Source organism: Engystomops pustulosus, chromosome 6 (assembly GCF_040894005.1).
Source record: "Engystomops pustulosus chromosome 6, aEngPut4.maternal, whole genome shotgun sequence".
In the NCBI taxonomy this organism is placed as follows: domain Eukaryota; kingdom Metazoa; phylum Chordata; class Amphibia; order Anura; family Leptodactylidae; genus Engystomops; species Engystomops pustulosus.
Window position 1 is genome coordinate 76,187,508 of NC_092416.1, and position 19,721 is coordinate 76,207,228.

At 44.8% G+C, this 19,721-nt stretch overlaps 1 protein-coding gene across 1 annotated transcript; it reads left to right on the forward strand.

Moving 5' to 3' along the window:
• The first annotated feature begins 9,041 nt into the window (after window positions 1–9,041).
• On the forward strand, window positions 9,042–18,644 carry SC5D (sterol-C5-desaturase). The gene is made up of 5 exons (XM_072156644.1): window positions 9,042–9,232; window positions 11,230–11,447; window positions 13,144–13,276; window positions 14,547–14,647; window positions 15,949–18,644. The coding sequence occupies exons 2-5, from the start codon at window positions 11,238–11,240 to the stop codon at window positions 16,357–16,359; spliced, it is 855 nt and encodes a 284-aa protein (XP_072012745.1). The 5' UTR covers window positions 9,042–9,232; window positions 11,230–11,237; the 3' UTR covers window positions 16,360–18,644.
• Window positions 18,645–19,721: the final 1,077 nt, after the last annotated feature.

Consider the following 19,721-nt stretch of genomic DNA (forward strand, 5'->3'; position numbering starts at 1 on the left):
GCACACACCACCTGTACATGTATTTATAAAGTGTCTGTGCCAGTTTTGTGTTGTGGCTGCACTGTGTCTGACAAGACAGAAAAATGTGCACCAAAAGGGGCATGTTAGTGCTTAATCGGACTGTGCGCCACAATTCTGACACCTGAGCCACAATTCTGCAGCACAAACAAAGAGCCCCCAAAAAAGTTATATAAACCTAGGGTGTGGAAGGTTCTTTCCCCTGAAGTTCCTCCAGGGAGAGCCCAGAGAGTGCTTAGGCACAGCAGTCCTCAGCACATGGCAGCCATGAGGCCCCTGTAGACCTCCACACCTGGAGTGTACCTCCACCTTGCTGCTGAAACAACCATCCTCTAGGTGGTGAGCACCTTCCTGAGGACCTGCTCCACCCAGCTACCTCTAACCAGCTGAACTTTACTGCTGTTAAGGCTGTTGCCTGCTGTTTGCTGTTCCAATAAAGAACTGTAAATTATTCTGTACCAACATACCTCTGAGTGATCCCTGGATTAGGCTGTTCCCCATCCTCCATCATCAGGGATTCCTATCTACACACTGGGATTGCCCCAGGGAGAAACCTACTCTGTCAGCCTCTCCCTCCATTTTCTTGCATACACCACATGCTGGAGACCTGCCAGGCTGTGGCGGAGGTCTCCGCTGCTGATACCAAGCCCTGTAAGCACCGCTTTCCACAATGCAGCATTGCCAGCCACTCCGGTATGCATTACTCCAGCTAACTCCAGCCATCCCAAAAAGGTCAGACCCCGGTGGAGGTTGTTGCACCTACTCCATCCGGGTTTTGGTCTTGGGTTTTTGTATAGCCCACAGGTGCAGGTCACAAGACTTGTTTGTCCCTCATATAGACAGAATCAGGTGGGTCACCTTTTGAGGATCTGAATGCGGGACTGCTCATACAGCAAAGTGTGCCTACATATATCCTGCTGGCCAAAAGTGGGTGCCTGGCAGCCAGGTGTCCGTATAGACAGGGATTTGTAATTGGGTTAGGCCACATTTGTGCTGCGGAGAGGAGCAGAGGATGAGCGCAGCTCACCAGTGCCACTCTCCATAGGCATATACAGCCCCGGGGCGCCGTATCACATAGAAAGATAGGACATGTCCTATCTTTCTACGGGCTCTGGAGCGATACGGTGGCGCACGTGTGTGGCACCGTACTGCTCCCATATGGTGCCGTGAGCCCATAGAAGTGTATGTGGGACGTATATCGGCCGTATATAGGTCGGCCGTATATACGTCCCCCATACATGTGAATGTAGCCTTAGACAGTACTCAGACGAGTAGGTTTTGTTTTTGTTTATGCCTATGTGGAGGCTGAATTTAAAGTACAACTGTAAAGTATAAAAACTTTTGCCTAACTCTGCAATTAAGCAAAAATAAGCAATTCCCTATAACTATGATTAGCTATCTGTAGCTGTTTAGCATCTAGCAGAGGTTTTACCTTGTCCCCCAGGCTAATCTCCATTTGTTGTTGCCATGGGAAACCATATAGTACAGCTAGAGAGCAAAGAAGGCTTGTTGAGATGGTATGTACGGCCTGTAGTGATGTCACAAGCATGTGACTCATGATATGCTACAGGCCGGCAATTACAAAGAACAGGGCCGGCTCCAGGTTTCAGTGGGCCCTTGGGCGATAGAGCCTCAGTGGGCCCCATAACAGTGAACTTATGTAGCGACATTAAAAAACAAAAACTTAAAATACCAAAACACATACGCACAGATAGACAGAATATATACACACACATCCAGTATATGCAATACATACGCACAGCTATACAACATATATACATACGCATCCAGTTTATACAACAAATACACACAGATATACAGCATATATACACATACATCCAGAATATACAGCATACGCACAGCTATACAGCATATGTACACACACATCCAGTATATACACAACACATACACACAGATATACAGCATATATACACATACATCCAGTATATACACAACACATACACACAGATATACAGCATATATACACATACATCCAGTATATGCAGCATACACACACATATACAACATATATACACATACATCCAGTATACACACAACATACACACACATATACAACATATATACACATGTATTTACAGATGTAGCAATTATACTTACCTCAGCTGGATGTCACTCGGTCGGGACGTGGAAGGGGACCGCGTAGGAGAGGGCGGACAGGCCTATGATGCATGCGGCCTGGGCCGTACATGAGGCGCGCAGGCCCGGCCGGACGTGAAGTGCTCGGCCGGGTGAGATGGAAGGCGCGCGGGCCGGGCCGCAGGTGAAGCAGGTGGGCTGGGCTGGGTAGGGCAGGCGGGCAGGGCGGAGCGGCCACATGTGAGGTGGGTAGGGCAAGGCGGGGCTGCCAAGGTCCTTCTCCGCCCACCTCCTATGCGGCCTGCAATCAGCGGAGGCTGCCTTTTAAATAGGCGAACCCGAACATGGTCGTGGTGGGCCCCTTGGAAGCTCTGGGGCCCCGGCACTTGCCCGGGTCAGCCGGGTGCTGACGCCGGGCCTGACAAAGAAGCTGTCCTGCATATTTTGGAAGCACAAACATCCTCTCCTCTTCTGGCTTCAGTGGGATGAGCTGATGTTACAATCAGGAAGTAATCACAGGTGAAGAGATCCAGCACTCATTCATGAAGAGTTAAAAAATCAATTTTCTTTATTGAACGTTGTTAAAAGATTTAGAGAAATGTACAAAAATAGAAAAAAGTGAATGTAAGCTTACATATCAAAAGTAAAAATACACAGATGGACCTACGCGTTTCGGACGCTGTATATTCCGTCCTTAGTCATGGTCTGGCGTGTACTGTGTATGAAGGATTTTTAAAGTGGATGTTGGGCGTGGGTAAGCTTGTGATGCGCTTGCGTGTGGTTTGTAAATGGATTGGTGGTTGGACCCATAGTAGGAATGGACACAAAATTAATGGAAGATATATAGACACTATTGGCATAGTAGTATCCTAATATAAATACATTGTGTCCGATCTGTTATTTAGTCCTGCAGGTGCTCGTGTATCCAATTTTAGTATCCAGAATATCTCCCTATTACGGAGCTTACGGATTTTGTCTCCTCCTCGTTTGGGGGTGTCTACTTGGCAAAGACACAGAAAATATTTTCCCAGAAAATCTATTTTGAAGAAACGAAATCAAAAAGCCAAGGTCTCCTTCTTGTCTTCAGATCAAGAATCCACAGACTGCAATACGGATTTATCGGATAACGAAGCAGTAAATATGGCGTCCAATACTTCTAATGTGAACGGTGCCCAAAACCAATACAACCAAAATCCACAGAATCGGACACAACAACAACAAAAAAACTACGGCAGACAAGCATACCACAAACCACCGTTAGAAAAAACACACGAAGAGCGGGGAAAAAACATAGGAATAAGTACTGGTCAATACCCGAACACGAGGAAATACCAGAACAACAGAAACCCCAAGAACTAACAGTAGTAAATTTATCAGCATCCATCATCAGTCCAATACAAATGTCAGTCTTGGAAAAAGGATTAAACTATGTACCCTCAAAAAAGTTTAATTTCTATAATACTTTACTAGACGTAAATAAATTTATAAGAACTTTGACGGTAAAGCGCCATTTCCATGGAATAGATGACAGCCGAGTCTCATACAACCATCGTACATATACCAGCCTAAGTAATGAATTTAAGGACCTCAACTTTCAAGACCAATGTCTACTTTCCCATCTCAAGGACCTTCACCATGAAACCATACAAGATCAGGCACAAAACAAAATTCATTTGGACCAACTACCCCCCTTTATGCCTAAAAATCCTCACTTTTACCCCATATCGTCTAGGACTACAGATATGGACAATTTTCAATTTTTGGTAGAAAGAGACCTTAAGAAACTTTATGATCAACAAGCAACATGTAAGAATAATCTTTTTCCATCACAAAGACGGGCTATCTCAGATCTGCAGAAGAACACCAATATCTGCATAAAAAATGCAGATAAAGGTGGTGCAGTGGTTATACTTGACTCCGGGCTATATGAACAGCTAATTAAAACAATGTTAGCAGATGTCTCAGTATACAAACCTGTATCCACCGATCCTATTGCACATATCAAGTCACTACTAGCTGAACATATTAACTGGGGTACACAATTAGGTATCATTACTACCAAAGAGGCAGAATATCTGATTCCGGATGCACCCATGACACCGATTTTTCATGCAACACCTAAAATCCATAAAAACAAATTTCCACCACCATTACGCCCTATCATATCGGGCGTAGGATCCATTACGGAAAGACTCAGTACATGGGTAGATAGATTTCTACAGCCTATTGTTAAACAGACCCCGGCTTATCTACAGGATTCTAAATCAGTCCTAAATGCTATGTCTAAACAAAATTGGTCTGAACAACATATATGGCTAGCATGCGATATTTCTGCCCTATATACGTGCATTCCCCATGACAAGTCACTAGAAGCACTCAGGTACTCCATGAATAAATATACTACATATACTCCAGATTTAAAAAACTATATCTTGAACACGACCCTATTTCTTCTTAAGAATAACTATTTTTCATTTGATGGTTGTTTCTTTTTTCAGACCCTGGGATGCCCTATGGGATCCTCCTTTTCTCCATCACTGGCCAATATCTATGTGTCTATGTGGGAAGACCAATTTATTTATAACGCCAGTAACCCATACCAGGAATTTATTTCCTGGTATGGTAGATACATAGACGATTTGCTTATTATATGGAAGGGTCCCCTAGATCAGGTGCCCAAATTCATTAAATACATTAATAACAATACTCACAATCTACAATTTACGTATACCCAGGAAAATAATGCCATACCTTTTCTAGACCTCTTTTTAACGGGCCATCCAGACAAAAACATCATCACATCACGTTTATACAGGAAACCCACTACTGGGAATTCGCTATTGCATGCAGAAAGTAGTCATCCCAAACATGTCACTCAAAACCTACCGGTGGGAGAATTCATTAGAGCCCGTAGGAGCTGCAGTGATGACCATACTTTTAAATCAGAATGTAAAGTTATGAGACAACGCCTCTTACATAGAGGTTACAATAGTCATACCATTAATATTGCAGAGAAAAAAGCCACAAACAAAGACAGATCATCTTTACTAGTAGAAGCAAGTAAATATTCCAATAATGAACCACAACAGGTAGTATTTTCTACTCCATATAGTAATGAATATTACAAAATAGTAAATATTGTGAAAACTTACCTGCCGATCTTGACAGGAGATCACAAACTGTATGACATCTTAAAAAATGGCTGTCGGTTTGTGGCTCGGAAAGCTACCTCTATAGGTGATATCCTTTCACCCTCTGTGTATCTGAGCCAGAAAGACATGCATTCAGAAACATGGCTAAATGTAAAAGGTTCCTACCCTTGCGGAGGAACCAGATGTAATGCATGTTCATATATTTCATCTACCAAAACTTTCTCTTCTGTTGGCTCAGATCACACATATAACATTCTATCTATGAATAACTGTAATACCCGTTATGTCATATATTTGGCTACCTGTACGGCATGTAAAATCCAATATGTGGGTTCTACTATACGACCACTGAAAATCAGAATATCAGAGCATGTACGAGATGCCACGAGAAAAGATCACAGTTTTAATAGAGGCATGTCTTGCCTATCTAAACACTTCTTAAATCTCCACCAAGGTAATACTACCACCTTGCGAGTGACAGCTATAGAAAGGGTCTCCACCCCCAAACGAGGAGGAGACAAAATCCGTAAGCTCCGTAATAGGGAGATATTCTGGATACTAAAATTGGATACACGAGCACCTGCAGGACTAAATAACAGATCGGACACAATGTATTTATATTAGGATACTACTATGCCAATAGTGTCTATATATCTTCCATTAATTTTGTGTCCATTCCTACTATGGGTCCAACCACCAATCCATTTACAAACCACACGCAAGCGCATCACAAGCTTACCCACGCCCAACATCCACTTTAAAAATCCTTCATACACAGTACACGCCAGACCATGACTAAGGACGGAATATACAGCGTCCGAAACGCGTAGGTCCATCTGTGTATTTTTACTTTTGATATGTAAGCTTACATTCACTTTTTTCTATTTTTGTACATTTCTCTAAATCTTTTAACAACGTTCAATAAAGAAAATGGATTTTTTAACTCTTCATGAATGAGTGCTGGATCTCTTCACCTGTGATTTCTATCTGACCTGAGCCGACACAGGATTTTCTGTTTCTCTGGATCCCGGGCACCGTTCACACTTGATGCAGTAGATGTTTGCCGCTATGGATGGGTGAGCTGTACTTATTTCTTTTTTGCTGTTTCACCTACAATCAGGAAGTGTCCACCCATATCAGAATTAGCTGAATGGGAATCTAATTTCATATATACCAGATATAGCTCAGGCTAGGAAGAAGCCAGCAGCATGATACAGGCATTGTTGGAGTTGTTATCAAAGGCTCTCTCCTTCTGTGCTCACACTATTTTTTGTGAGTAACTTTTCAGTAACACTTTAAGTTATTTGACTGAAGAATGTGAATAAATTTGGATTATAACGTGTGTGTGTCCTTGCTTACTGCACTACTACCTAGCGTCTGCCAGAGTGATTCCCCACAATATATAAGTGGAAGGATTTATTAAATTGTCTAAGGCCAAGTTATTTAGTCATTTGTGCACCACACAAAGGGTTTTAGATAGTTTTCAGGCACTCCTATGACCTATTTGTCAAAAGGGGCATTGCCTATGAAAAGCAGCAAGGGTTTTTCGCCAAAATGTCTATGCACCAAAAATAATGCTGACCTGACTGAATTGTATTCCAGTTTTCAGGCGTAAAATAAGGCAACAGTCACTGGTGCTCCTGCGAGCCACCTCCCGTGTCACAGGCGCACCTGTGCCCCTCTCTGCTGCTGCCCACTTACCTTGCCGCAATCCAGGGCTGACTCCAGCGGTGCGGCGTGCTGCCTGTCTTGACCTCCTGTCTGTCCCTGGCAACGATTTTGCTCAATGTCTTGGCTGCCACCATGGACAAAGTCGCACCTGTGGAACGACCTGGTGGCACCACAATGCTGCAAGTCCAACCCGCTTGGTGGCGGACTCTGGTGAAAAACAGGTGCCACTTAGATTCCAGTTCCAGGTGTCGGCTTACGTCATCGTCCACGTTGGTCCAGTGGGTCCACTATCCCAGAAGCCTGACACCAACTAATAGGAGGTGCAAAGATACCTAGACAATCTTAAACTACGACAGACTTATCCAGCATAAGACTTTCATATGAATCTTGTGCAGCATAAGACTGTCTAGCCTAACTCTGCACTGTCGTAGCTTCTGACACTTTTCATAAATCTACCCTATTGTATGTATATGGTGTGTATATCAGCATATATATGAGGTTTATATGCTTTATTTATTTGTATATATGCTGTTTATTTATTGAATACATGATGTAAATATAATGTATGTATGGGAATAAATTATATCTATGTAATGTATCTGCTTGTACATGATGTTAATATACTCTATGTATGTGCATATATGAATTGTATACACTGTATGTGCATGCCAGAAGTTTTAAAGGGCCAGGGCACTATTGATTGGTGCTGGCTATTCCTTGGATTCCTCATAAGCCGAGGCATGAATAACATTGAATTCATGCGGCACAATAACATTGTCTTGCGGCACAAATTGAAAGATAAATCCTGCGCTCAGTCAGATTGTCTGGCGGCACGACCCCCGATTTCTGTCACATGGAAAACGATTGCGTGCAACACAATCCCAGCGCAGACACCTGTTAAATACCTGTTAACCGTGCAAATCCTGAAAAAAGCAAACAGTCCAACGAAAGTGCGATCAGAGACCCTCAGTAAATAAGCCCCAATATATGTAGGCATTGCATGTTCTGTGTGAATCATCAGTGTGCATTGTCTGTGTGGTTGAGGCGCCTTTGGACTTCTTTGTATTAGGCCGCGGTCACACGTACCGCTAGGCGTCCGTCATAACACGACGCTAGCGCACAGGGGGAGGTCCTTGGCCCGAACGCACATGCGTTTCCAGGGAAACGCATGCGATTGTTAAGCCGATCGCATTCGTTTCTCTGGAAACGCATGTGCGTTCGGGCCGAGGACCTCCCCCTGTGCGCTAGCGTTACGTTATGAACGGACGTCTAGCGGTACGTGTGACCGCGGCCTAAGTAACTCGTGGGTGGTGGCAGTGACTGGATCTGGGTGCCGAATGCGTGGAGTAAATTTAGCCCTAGGAGGCGGGGACGCGCACTCCCCACTGCTGGAGTCAGCCCTGGATTGTGACAAGGTAATTGAGCTGCTGGGAGAGGCAGCAGCAGAAAGGGGCACAGGTGCGCCTGCGACACGAGAGGTGGCTCGCAGGAGCTTAAGGGCTAAATTGGAGGTCTCCATAGAGTAGGTGCACCCCCCTGTTTGGACTCCAGCAGGGTTTATGACATTGGACAGAGGAAGATTGGAAACAAGTTTTATGTGAGAGACAGAACAACTGAAAAGATACTGGAAGATGCCTGACCCCATGTGTCATGCACAGTGAAGGTCCTCAAAGCTCCTGCAATGGCTCATGTGTACATGTGTAATGAGAGCAGGGACAGACGTATGAGGATTTCATTAGTGAAGGTCTTTTTCAGTATAACATTTGGTGGGTGGTCAGGGACCCCGTAGAAGGTTTGGGCCCCCGGATACGTCTACATTACAATCCACTATTGCTGCAGATATTTTCCTTCCTTTCTTATAAGAGCCTCATATATGAAGTCAGTAAGCGAGAGGTGCTGCTATACCCACCACTGACCTCTAGGTGTCGTTACATCACCCAGCGCCGGTCACTTCTGACAACACGCCCACACCCTTGTGTAGCCCCGCCCTTGACAACACTTTTACCTACATTGTGCAAACCGCTCTCCAAAGACCACGCCTATCTCGAAGCTGCAGGCTGCCATAGGGGCGGGTCTCTTACCGACAGGAGACAGGAGTCCAGCCAATAAGCTGCTCCCTTTTCCTTCACATGACCGCCCTGTCGATCGTCTTACCAGTAGAGAAGAACGTGATGTCACATCAGTCCATCTCTCCCCGCCCACTTACCGCTGTCACAACACATGCAGCACGCCCCCGGCTACTGACACCTGCGACACTGCCGCTGCAGCGCGATACCTGACACTGAGGGAAGCAGGTAATAACACGGGGCAGGAAACGGAGGGCTCCCCGTAAGATCCGTATTTTATATGTATCTATATATAGAGAGGCTATGTAATGCTGCATGATCCGCAACTACACAGGTGCCACTGCTGAGGCGCCCATTATTCGTGCTAGGTATAGCTCCTGTGCTGGCTATGGTTCTTATTCTTGGTATGGTCCCTATTTTGGGTATGGCCCCTGCGCTGGCTAAGGTCCCTATTCTGTGTATGGCCCCTGCGCTGGCTGTGGTATCTATTCTGTGTATGGCCCCTGCACTGGCTGTGGTATCTATTCTGTGTATGGCCCCTGCACTGGCTGTGGTATCTATTCTGTGTATGGCCCCTGCACTGGCTGTGGTATCTATTCTGTGTATGGCCCCTGCACTGGCTGTGGTATCTATTCTGTGTATGGCCCCTGCACTGGCTGTGGTATCTATTCTGTGTATGGCCCCTGCGCTGGCTGTGGTATCTATTCTGGGTATGGCCCCTGCACTGGCTGTGGTATCTATTCTGTGTATGGCCCCTGCACTGGCTGTGGTATCTATTCTGTGTATGGCCCCTGCACTGGCTGTGGTATCTATTCTGTGTATGGCCCCTGCACTGGCTGTGGTATCTATTCTGTGTATGGCCCCTGCGCTGGCTGTGGTATCTATTCTGTGTTTGGCCCCTGCACTGGCTGTGGTATCTATTCTGTGTATGGCCCCTGCACTGGCTGTGGTATCTATTCTGTGTATGGCCCCTGCGCTGGCTGTGGTATCTATTCTGTGTTTGGCCCCTGCACTGGCTGTGGTATCTATTCTGTGTATGGCCCCTGCGCTGGCTGTGGTATCTATTCTGGGTATGGCCCCTGCGCTGGCTGTGGTATCTATTCTGTGTTTGGCCCCTGCGCTGGCTGTGGTATCTATTCTGTGTATGGCCCCTGCGCTGGCTGTGGTATCTATTCTGTGTTTGGCCCCTGCGCTGGCTGTGGTATCTATTCTGTGTATGGCCCCTGCACTGGCTGTGGTATCTATTCTGTGTATGGCCCCTGCACTGGCTGTGGTATCTATTCTGTGTATGGCCCCTGCGCTGGCTGTGGTATCTATTCTGTGTATGGCCCCTGCGCTGGCTGTGGTATCTATTCTGTGTATGGCCCCTGCGCTGGCTGTGGTATCTATTCTGTGTATGGCCCCTGCGCTGGCTGTGGTATCTATTCTGTGTATGGCCCCTGCGCTGGCTGTGGTATCTATTCTGTGTATGGCCCCTGCGCTGGCTGTGGTATCTATTCTGTGTATGGCCCCTGCGCTGGCTGTGGTATCTATTCTGTGTATGGCCCCTGCAGGTGGCTATGGTCCCTATTCGGTGTATGGCCCCTGCACTGGCTGCGGTCCCTATTCGGTGTATGGCCCCTGCGCTGGCTGCGGTCCCTGTTCGGTGTATGGCCCCTGCGCTGGCTGCGGTCCCTGTTCGGTGTATGGCCCCTGCGCTGGCTGCGGTCCCTGTTCGGTGTATGGCCCCTGCGCTGGCTGCGGTCCCTGTTCGGTGTATGGCCCCTGCGCTGGCTGCGGTCCCTGTTCGGTGTATGGCCCCTGCGCTGGCTGCGGTCCCTGTTCGGTGTATGGCCCCTGCGCTGGCTGCGGTCCCTGTTCGGTGTATGGCCCCTGCGCTGGCTGCGGTCCCTGTTCGGTGTATGGCCCCTGCGCTGGCTGCGGTCCCTGTTCGGTGTATGGCCCCTGCGCTGGCTGCGGTCCCTGTTCGGTGTATGGCCCCTGCGCTGGCTGCGGTCCCTGTTCGGTGTATGGCCCCTGCGCTGGCTGCGGTCCCTGTTCGGTGTATGGCCCCTGCGCTGGCTGCGGTCCCTGTTCGGTGTATGGCCCCTGCGCTGGCTGTGGCCCCTGTGCTGGTCAGGGGACCTCTGCTCAGCTGCAGTCTTTTTAGATTTTGTGAAAAGCCCCTGCCCCCATTATAAATTAGCACAGGTAGTAACGTCCATGTTTTCTTGTTCCACTTTCAGGTGCCGCCATGGATCTTGTCCTGAACGTAGCAGATTATTACTTCCTCACCCCTTATGTGTACCCAGCATCGTGGAACGAAGATGAACCCTTCCGCCAGCTCCTCAGCCTCTTTTTGGTTACCAACCTGGGGGCGGTGATCATTTACCTCCTCTTCGGGGCTCTCAGCTACTATTTTATATTTGACCACTCTCTCATGAAGCACCCGCAGTTTTTGGAGGTGAGAAGTCTTATTGCAGTGGTTTATACCCGGTTTATCATTGTATCGCTTTGTAATTAAAGGGTTTTTTTCTGTACTTTCATATTGGTAAGCTGCCAAATAGCTGTAGGTTTAGTGGCCATGCCTGGGTATTGCAGCTCTGTCCATTCCCATTTATATGAAATTGAGCTCCTATACCTCTGCACCAGAAAATCTTATTGAAGGGTCATTGCTGCGCCAGATTTATCACTGTGATGATGAATTCTCTGCAATATAAGACTGTTGGTTCCTACTTTAGACCTACTTTTAGTTGGTTTAAACTGTGCTCCAGAATTGTCTCCCAAGGCCAAGCCCCTTTACTGGACAAGTCTGGAAAGTGCCAAAAAAAATGTCTACGTTTTTTTGTCTACGCCCCTGTATCTTTTTCTTGACATAATATCCTAATTTTTAAGAGAGACTACTGGGGCGTGGAGTAGCCGGAGCTGAGGCTACACGGTGCGGCTACTCCACGCCCCAGTAGCCTCTTTGATCCTCCTTCCCGCATATATTCGAAGCACAGCTCCTCGGAAGTTCAGGACGCAGGCCCGTGGCTGCACGGTCACTGCTCCGAAGCCGGCTTTGCGGACAACGGTGCGCAGCTCCTTGTAGCTGCACACCAAAGATATGCGGGTAGATGGGTAGATCCTTGGTGGTAGGTTTCCTTTAATAACTGTGGTGAAAGGCATTTTAGACAGTGTTTTTGGCAACAAAACACCAGAATTGTGGCGCAAGAGCATTAATAACCCCAGTTACAGGGGAAAACTTGAAAGAAAAAAAAAATTGGCAAAGAGACAATGTTTGTTGGGATCTTTTATGACTGCGTGGGGGACAAGTTACAAAAAGAAATACACTTTACATATGTATAAATAAATATATAAATGCACATTAAAGGGGTTATCCGGGTGTTAAAAATTACTTATGGCCGGGGTGGGGTGGGCTATTTAAAAATAATAAACATGTACTTACGTCCTCCGGCGCTGCTGTCGATATCCCGCGCCACGGTCGGTTTGATTACAGGGGCACAGAAGCCGCGCACAGGGAGCTTCCGGTCCGCGATATGGCCGTCTCCTCCCATCCGTCCCTATCTCTCAGCGTTGTAAGTGCTGGGAGATGGTGTCGGATGGGAGCTTCCCTGTGTGCTCCTGTATACAAACCGGCGCACAGAGGAGACGGACCGCGGCGCAGGACATCAGCAGCGCCCCACGAGGTAAGTAGATGTTTATTATGTTTAGTTAGCCCAGCCCGGCCCGGCCCTCAGTATTTTTTAACACCCGGATAACCCCTTTAAGTAATTCTCAATGAAATTGTAAAAAATTCCTGCTACACTTCAAAAACATAGCCAATTTTACCCCTATTGCCCAAGACTATACATATTTCATATCAAAATTACCATAACAAACTAGGGAATTACTTTATAATGGTTATTTTGACTTAAAATAATTTTTATAATTTATAAATTAAAAAAAAGTTTCGGCTTTAAATCACTAAATTTGCCAAAAATTCCTCATTAAAGCCTTTTCAGGCTTTGCTGACCAGTCTAGTGCAGTGATGTCGGTCACTTATGGGAATGTAGTCTTTGTTTGCTTATAGCTCCAGCATGGAGGGAGCAAGACTGGCATGTAAGACCGCAGATGTAACCGGTGCTTTACTGTGTCCTATGTTATTTTTATGTCATTAGAACCAAGTGCGACGCGAGATCATCTTCTCTCTGAAGTCCATGCCATGGATGAGCATTCCAACAGTCGGCCTGTTCTTTGCTGAAGTGCGAGGATACAGTCGTCTTTATGACAATATAGACAGTTCACCCTATGGTAAGAGAACAAATGGCGTCGTTATAACTCAAAATACTTATATGGAGACAACACTGTAGTGCACCTCCACATCGACCACTGCGGCATCACTTTCTAAATACAGATTTAGGAATCTTTCTAAGATACCTTGTACCACATTTGTAATGGGTTTTATACACTTTTAAGACTAGAGACAGGGGAAGCGACAGGGCTGCAAGCACAGGCTTGCTGTTATCAGAAACCATTGTAAAGTTTATTATTTTGCAATTTACAGGGTACATATATCTATGTAGGTACAATGAGGGAGATGTAATTAATATATATATATATATATATATATATGTTGGTCTTTAGAACAAGACAGGTCTCTGCTGCACCGAGTCTGATACTGGATGATTAATTCGGCGCGGTATCACACTGGAGTGTCATATTTTGCACCTCCTATTAGTCTAGTTTGCTGCGGCACAATATTAAATTTTCTGGCACGCGGGTTATTTTCTGTCTGGTTACGCCCCCAAGTTACTAAAACTTTCAGTAAATATGGCGCACAGCATTTGAGGTGCAAATTACTCCAGTTTTCTGGCATAGACAGATTGATAAATCTCCCCCATTTTTGTGTGAAATCTGCAATGTGCTGAAATGTTTTTGCCTGTTCTTTGGACGAAGTTCTTAGAGGGAATATTTTACCAGCTTTTTCCCCACTAAACTAGTAACCCCCTCAGGTAGGGTATGAAGAATTCTCTCTTTTATTTAAAATCTTTTATAAAAAAAAAAAAATCTCCTCCAAAGTCAAGTGAAAATGAGAAGATGAGATTCATATATTGCCTGAGATGAGTCACTTTTAGACGCTGGAGGGGGAGAGTATCATGGGTGCTACAGCACATAGCACAATGCCTTTCAATTTAAAGCTAGGAATCTCCTCTTCCAGTTTGATTCTATGAACTACAGAAGCGGAGATACAGGCAGATAGAGAGAGTTACAGATAAAGATCCCATTTCTCTAAGTACCAAGATCACAATCATGTGAATAAGCCGTGTTGCTCTGGTAGAATGAGGTTTAGTAAACTGTCAGCAGAAATTTACCTAATAAACCAGTTTGTGAAGCAGATTTAAACCTTCCAGATGATGTTTCTTTCAAGACCCAGTGTAGTGGCCAGAAAGATGTAAATTAGTTGTATAAAGTCATGGAGACAGTAAGTTCAGAACTGAAATGAAGCTCCTGAGATGACATATGAGCAGTGAGGTCACTGTAGCCTGGATGATGAAATTGATCATCTGTTTGTCACCCCCAGGCTGGTTTGGTGTCATCCTCAGTATGTTTTCGTTCCTCTTCTTCACGGATATGTGCATCTATTGGATCCACCGCTTCCTCCATCATAAGCTGATTTACAAGGTACGGCACAAGCAATGCATTTACACTGATGCCACAATGAAAAAGGACTGTAACATGGGGTCTGCTGGCATTTTGTTACAGTGTTTCCAGTCAATTATACCAGCATCACAAATCTCTTTTCTGTTCTGAAGGTGTGTAACAATGAGGCATGTATCTTTGCAGTTTTTCCTTTTTGATATATGTGGCGTTTGGTCTGTATACTGTGCATTCATCCAACTTGGGCTACATTCACACAAACGTATGGGGGACGTATATATGTACCGTTGCGTAGCCCATAGAAAGATAGGACATGGCGCCGGGCCCTATGTCACTCTATGGAGTGACATAGGGCCCCTGCTCTTCTCCCCGGCACCAATGTATGGCAGCCGTAGCAAAATGAGGAGCACTCTCATTACGGATGATTGGTTGACTGGTTGCTCTTCTAAAAAGGCTCCTCCCTCTTGTCCTTTTTAGTTAGATGATGCCACTTTAGACAGTAACCTAGATCTGTATGGAACCTGTAAAGTCACTTGAGTTACTTGAATCTTTCTTTATATGTCTTGTTGTGTAATCCCAAATATTAGTTACCTTTATGGGTCTACTTTATTCATATTGATACGTATCCTCTCATTATTACCATTATCGACCCATAGAATAAAGATAACATGATTATTAGGCTATAAGGTGAACACGGGGGGGGGGGGGGGGAGTAAAAAAATCCAGTACAGAATTGAAGCTTTTTTACTCCTGCCCTCAAAAAAAGTTCCTAAATCTTCAACAGGAGATACCAACCCCAAAATGGTAACACTGGGAAAAGCATCTCATCCCGCAAAAAAAATGCTGTCACACGGCCCCAATAACGAAATTAGCAAAAATTTTATAGCCTACAAAAGGGACCAATGAGGAAATCCTGGCAGCTGCAGGGCGCTCCTTTCCTTCTGCGCCTCGCTGTGCACCCATAAAACGAGTAACGGCCACATGTGGGGGGTCTCTGATGTATTGCAGGCTATTAGCAGCGTCAGCCTATGCACATGCATGGTTGAGATAACCGGTGACACCCCCATGATCTTGGTTCGGCTCAGCGCTGTACTAGTACTGTGCTGAGCGCTAATAGAGGGAGCCCACGCCCACTAGTATTGGCGCTGGGGGTCAATCAGTTTTTCAAATCCACTGCGACTACTACTTATATTCTTTACATCTCCCGTGCAGTTTAATTCCAATTTGATTATCCATCTGGCAGGTAACAGACCCCATCCTAGATTAAACAGACCCTAGATTAAATCAATGTACTTTTTTAACAATTTGTTTCTTGTGTCTTACAGAATGTGCACAAGCCTCATCACTTGTGGAAAGTGACCACCCCCTTTGCCAGCCATGCCTTCCACCCACTGGATGGCTTCCTGCAGAGCCTCCCCTACCACATCTACCCCTTCATCTTCCCCTTACACAAGGTCACCTATCTGGGCCTCTACATTTTTGTCAACATCTGGACTGTGTCCATCCATGATGGAGATTATCGCGTCCCCAAGATGTTCGAGAGCATCATTAATGGCGCCGCTCACCACACTGACCATCACCTCTACTTTGACTATAACTTTGGCCAATACTTTACTCTCTGGGATAAAATTGGGGGGTCCTACAAGAACCCCTCAGCTCTCGAAGGAAATGGGCCACATGACTTGTGCAAGAAACTGGAAAAGGAGAAAAATGCCAATGTCAAGAAGAGCAACTAATTCTGATGTGGCAAGGATTGGTCCTACCATATCCCCTGCACCTTATCTCTTATGATTGAAAGACCTGCGACCTCAGCTCATTAACCTCTTCCTGCATTGAGGGAGGCAGATGCCCAAATAAACTCTATTTAATTGCAGTGTAAGGTTAAATGAATGACAGCTAAATCAGGGGCCCAAATTGCAGAAATTTCCAGGGGCACAAAGGTTGTGGGTGTGGACTGAACTGATCAGATATCAATTGGATTTTCTGACCTTGACAAGATACCTTATCAGCCAGACTATGACAGATGGCGACTGGCGAACAAAGTCCAAGGACGGCTAACTGTGTCAGTGTTCCTGTGAATGCACCCTGGAGGGGCGGAAAATGTGGTCCTGTCTTCTGTAAATAAAGCTTGATATTTCTGTAATCAAAACTTTAGCAAATTTCATCCGATGTTTAGTTTTCAAGATCAATCTTTGCTGCCAGTAAATAAGTGACCAAAAAATTGTTATGATCTAATACTTTCCACAGCTGAGTATTTGGTACAATGTTATCCAGTTATACAGTTATTTTCTGGGAAAACTTAACAGATGTAAGGCCACGGCTGAATTTTGCTTTGAGTTATAGAAGTGCATAACAGAAGCTAAATACAGAACGTGCAGAGAAGGTTTACCTTCGTTCCCCTAGTGCTACATGTACAGAATGCACCCTCCTGTTACGTCTCTGTTAATTATAACAAGAAGAGAAGGGAGATATTGATGGTGTGCACCGAGCCTTAGCTGTGCTGATACATCCAGACTTGTAACAAATAGTATGGGGGGCACTTATCAGTGCTTGTACCCCGGTTTTCTGGTGTAAAAGTATCAGGGTGCGTTCACACGTTACAGTTAAAACTGCATCGCGATCGGCTTTGAGGTGGTTTTAGGTACAGTTTTGTCAATTTAACGGGTGAATGAAATTTTGAAGGGGAAACCTACTCCACAAATCTCATTCAGAGTGATGCCACACATGGCATTTTGAACCCAATTTTTGGTCCGTTTTTAAGCAGTCCGTCAAAAAAACACATGCGTTTTTCAAAAATGCATGCGTTTTTTAACGGACTGCTTAAAAAAGGACCAAAAACGGGTTCAAAACGCCATGTGTGGCATCACCCTCACCCGTTCATGTCTTTCTCCTGTTAAACTGACAAAACTGCACCTAAAACCACCTCAAAGTTGATTGTGATTAAGTTTTAACTGCAACGTGTGACTGCACCCTTAGGTTTTCAGTCTACAAACTAGATTAGCTTTATTCATTAACGGCAAGAAGAGTTCTGGAGGGTGCATTCACACATGGCAGTAACGCATGCTCGCATCAGAACAGTTAAGAGAAGATTTGCCCGATTACATACCAATAAACATTGCATCAGCGCAGGCGTTTGTTAACATATGTGTTTTGTTAACTCAATGTTAACAGCTATGTAATCAACCAAATCCCTTCTCAGCTGTTCTGATGCATTACTTCCATGTTTAAACGCACCCTGAAAACAGTGAGGAACGGAACAAGATGGGGGACTTTTGCTGCTTAATCAGTGGCAAGGGAATGTTCTAAAGTTATGAAAAGGCGTACATCTTATCATAAATAAGGCACATCTTTCAGCTATCTTTTTGTCAGCTGTGAAGTTGGTAAGATTTTAGTCACAGTTTAGGTCAGAAAACTGGTGTAAATTATGATCTATTTGCTGGGTGCTAAAGGACCCAGCCAAACATCGTAACTGCTTACATCATTTTAGTGCTAGTTTCCCAGCCGCAAGTTAAAATAAATGTCCCCAAAAGTCTAGTAAAACATTGTAGAAGTGAACTATATCTCTCATGCTTTATTTATACAAGACAGGTCGTCCTATATTTGACATTATGTAGCCTAAAAGTTTAACTTTATTTTGTTGTTTCCTATTTTTTGCTGAGGTAAATTCCTACAGAAAACCTGCAGAACACAAAAGCTGAGACGCGTCAACTCGTTCAGTGATTGGTTCTGGAGCCTGATTGATATCTTGCTTTATAGAATAAAATTGCCAGTAAATTGAGTTGTCCACTTATGGCTAGATGTGAAAGTTTCTCCAACACTACATGTTGTCACACAGCCTTCCCAGTCCTGCAGGGTAAATCTGCAGCCATTGGGCTCCCACTGACTTTGGATTTTGTATTAAAGTTCATAAGTATATAATATCTGTGTATCCCTCAGTGCCAGAGATGACTTTATATTTTACATATGTTTGAGCACAGACTGGTGGTTGTGCGGCGGTGAAATAAATTAGTTTTCATAATGATCAATGGTTTGTTTCCATTCATAATTCGGAAAGATTTCGAGGACCCCCTCCTCAGCTGCACATTATGACTAAACCGAAATGAACACTATTGCCTTACTGAGTGTAAAAACCTTGAGGTACACACAGTAATGGTTTAGGAATGGTCTGTGTATCTTTAGTGTATGTTCAGCTCTTAAATCTTTTCTGCTAACATAAAAGCACAATGATTTGCTGCAGTTCAGGGAGAATTCCACTAGATGGTGCTTGCTCCTAGCAATTGTGCTCGCCTTGTGTATAGCCCAAGTAGTGCAGGGCATGGGGTGCCAGACATCTAGAATCTCAGAGGAGATCGTAACAAGATGTGCTAAATTTATCACAGTATATCTAGATTTTCTGTACCTTGCAAGAAATTGGATACTTTCTCTACTTTAGGCCAAATAGCTACTTTCTTGATACACGTGCATGAAAATCAGACTGTATTAGAATGGCATCCTAGTGCCATCTGTTTTTATCCACACTCCTTATGTGGGGGAAAGGTATTAACACTGGAGCTTTGTGCTTATATAGTATAGTGTTATAGTCTCAACACTCCCGGGGCTTGACCCGCCAGGATTATTAGCAGGTTGTGCCCTTGAATCAAATCTACGCCAGGTCCTTGACTTAATGCTATAGGGTGATGGCACACATGGCGTTTTGAACGCATTTTTGGCCCGTTTTTAAGTAGTCCGTTAAAAAACACATGCGTTTTTGACCAGTTTGAATTAAGATAATTGGTCAAACCTGTCAAAAACAGTTGCATTTTCAAAAAACGCATGCGTTTTTTGACGGACAGCTTAAAAACGGGCCAAAAACGACTTCAAAACGCCACGTGTGCCATCACCCTTAGCTTCGCCATGGAGCAGTTATCAAGTGATAAGAGACTTGATAATGACTCCAAGATGCAGCAGAAATGTTGTGGGTTTTTTTTACCATGGGTAAATAAAGGAACATATGAATTCTTTAGGAGTGTTGTTTCCATTGACTTTTTTTTTTTACTTATTAGATTGTTCAGTGGACAGAAAATGGGGCCCTTATCCGCACAGTGCCGTTCCATAAACC

Excerpts from the sequence above, each read along its gene's own strand:
- SC5D (XM_072156644.1), top strand. The coding sequence starts at position 11,238 with ATGGATCTTGTCCTGAACGTAGCAGATTATTACTTCCTCACCCCTTAT. Across the intron at positions 11,448-13,143 it reads AGCACCCGCAGTTTTTGGAG|AACCAAGTGCGACGCGAGAT; the intron begins GTGAGAAGTCTT and ends TTATGTCATTAG. Across the intron at positions 14,648-15,948 it reads ATCATAAGCTGATTTACAAG|AATGTGCACAAGCCTCATCA; the intron begins GTACGGCACAAG and ends TGTGTCTTACAG.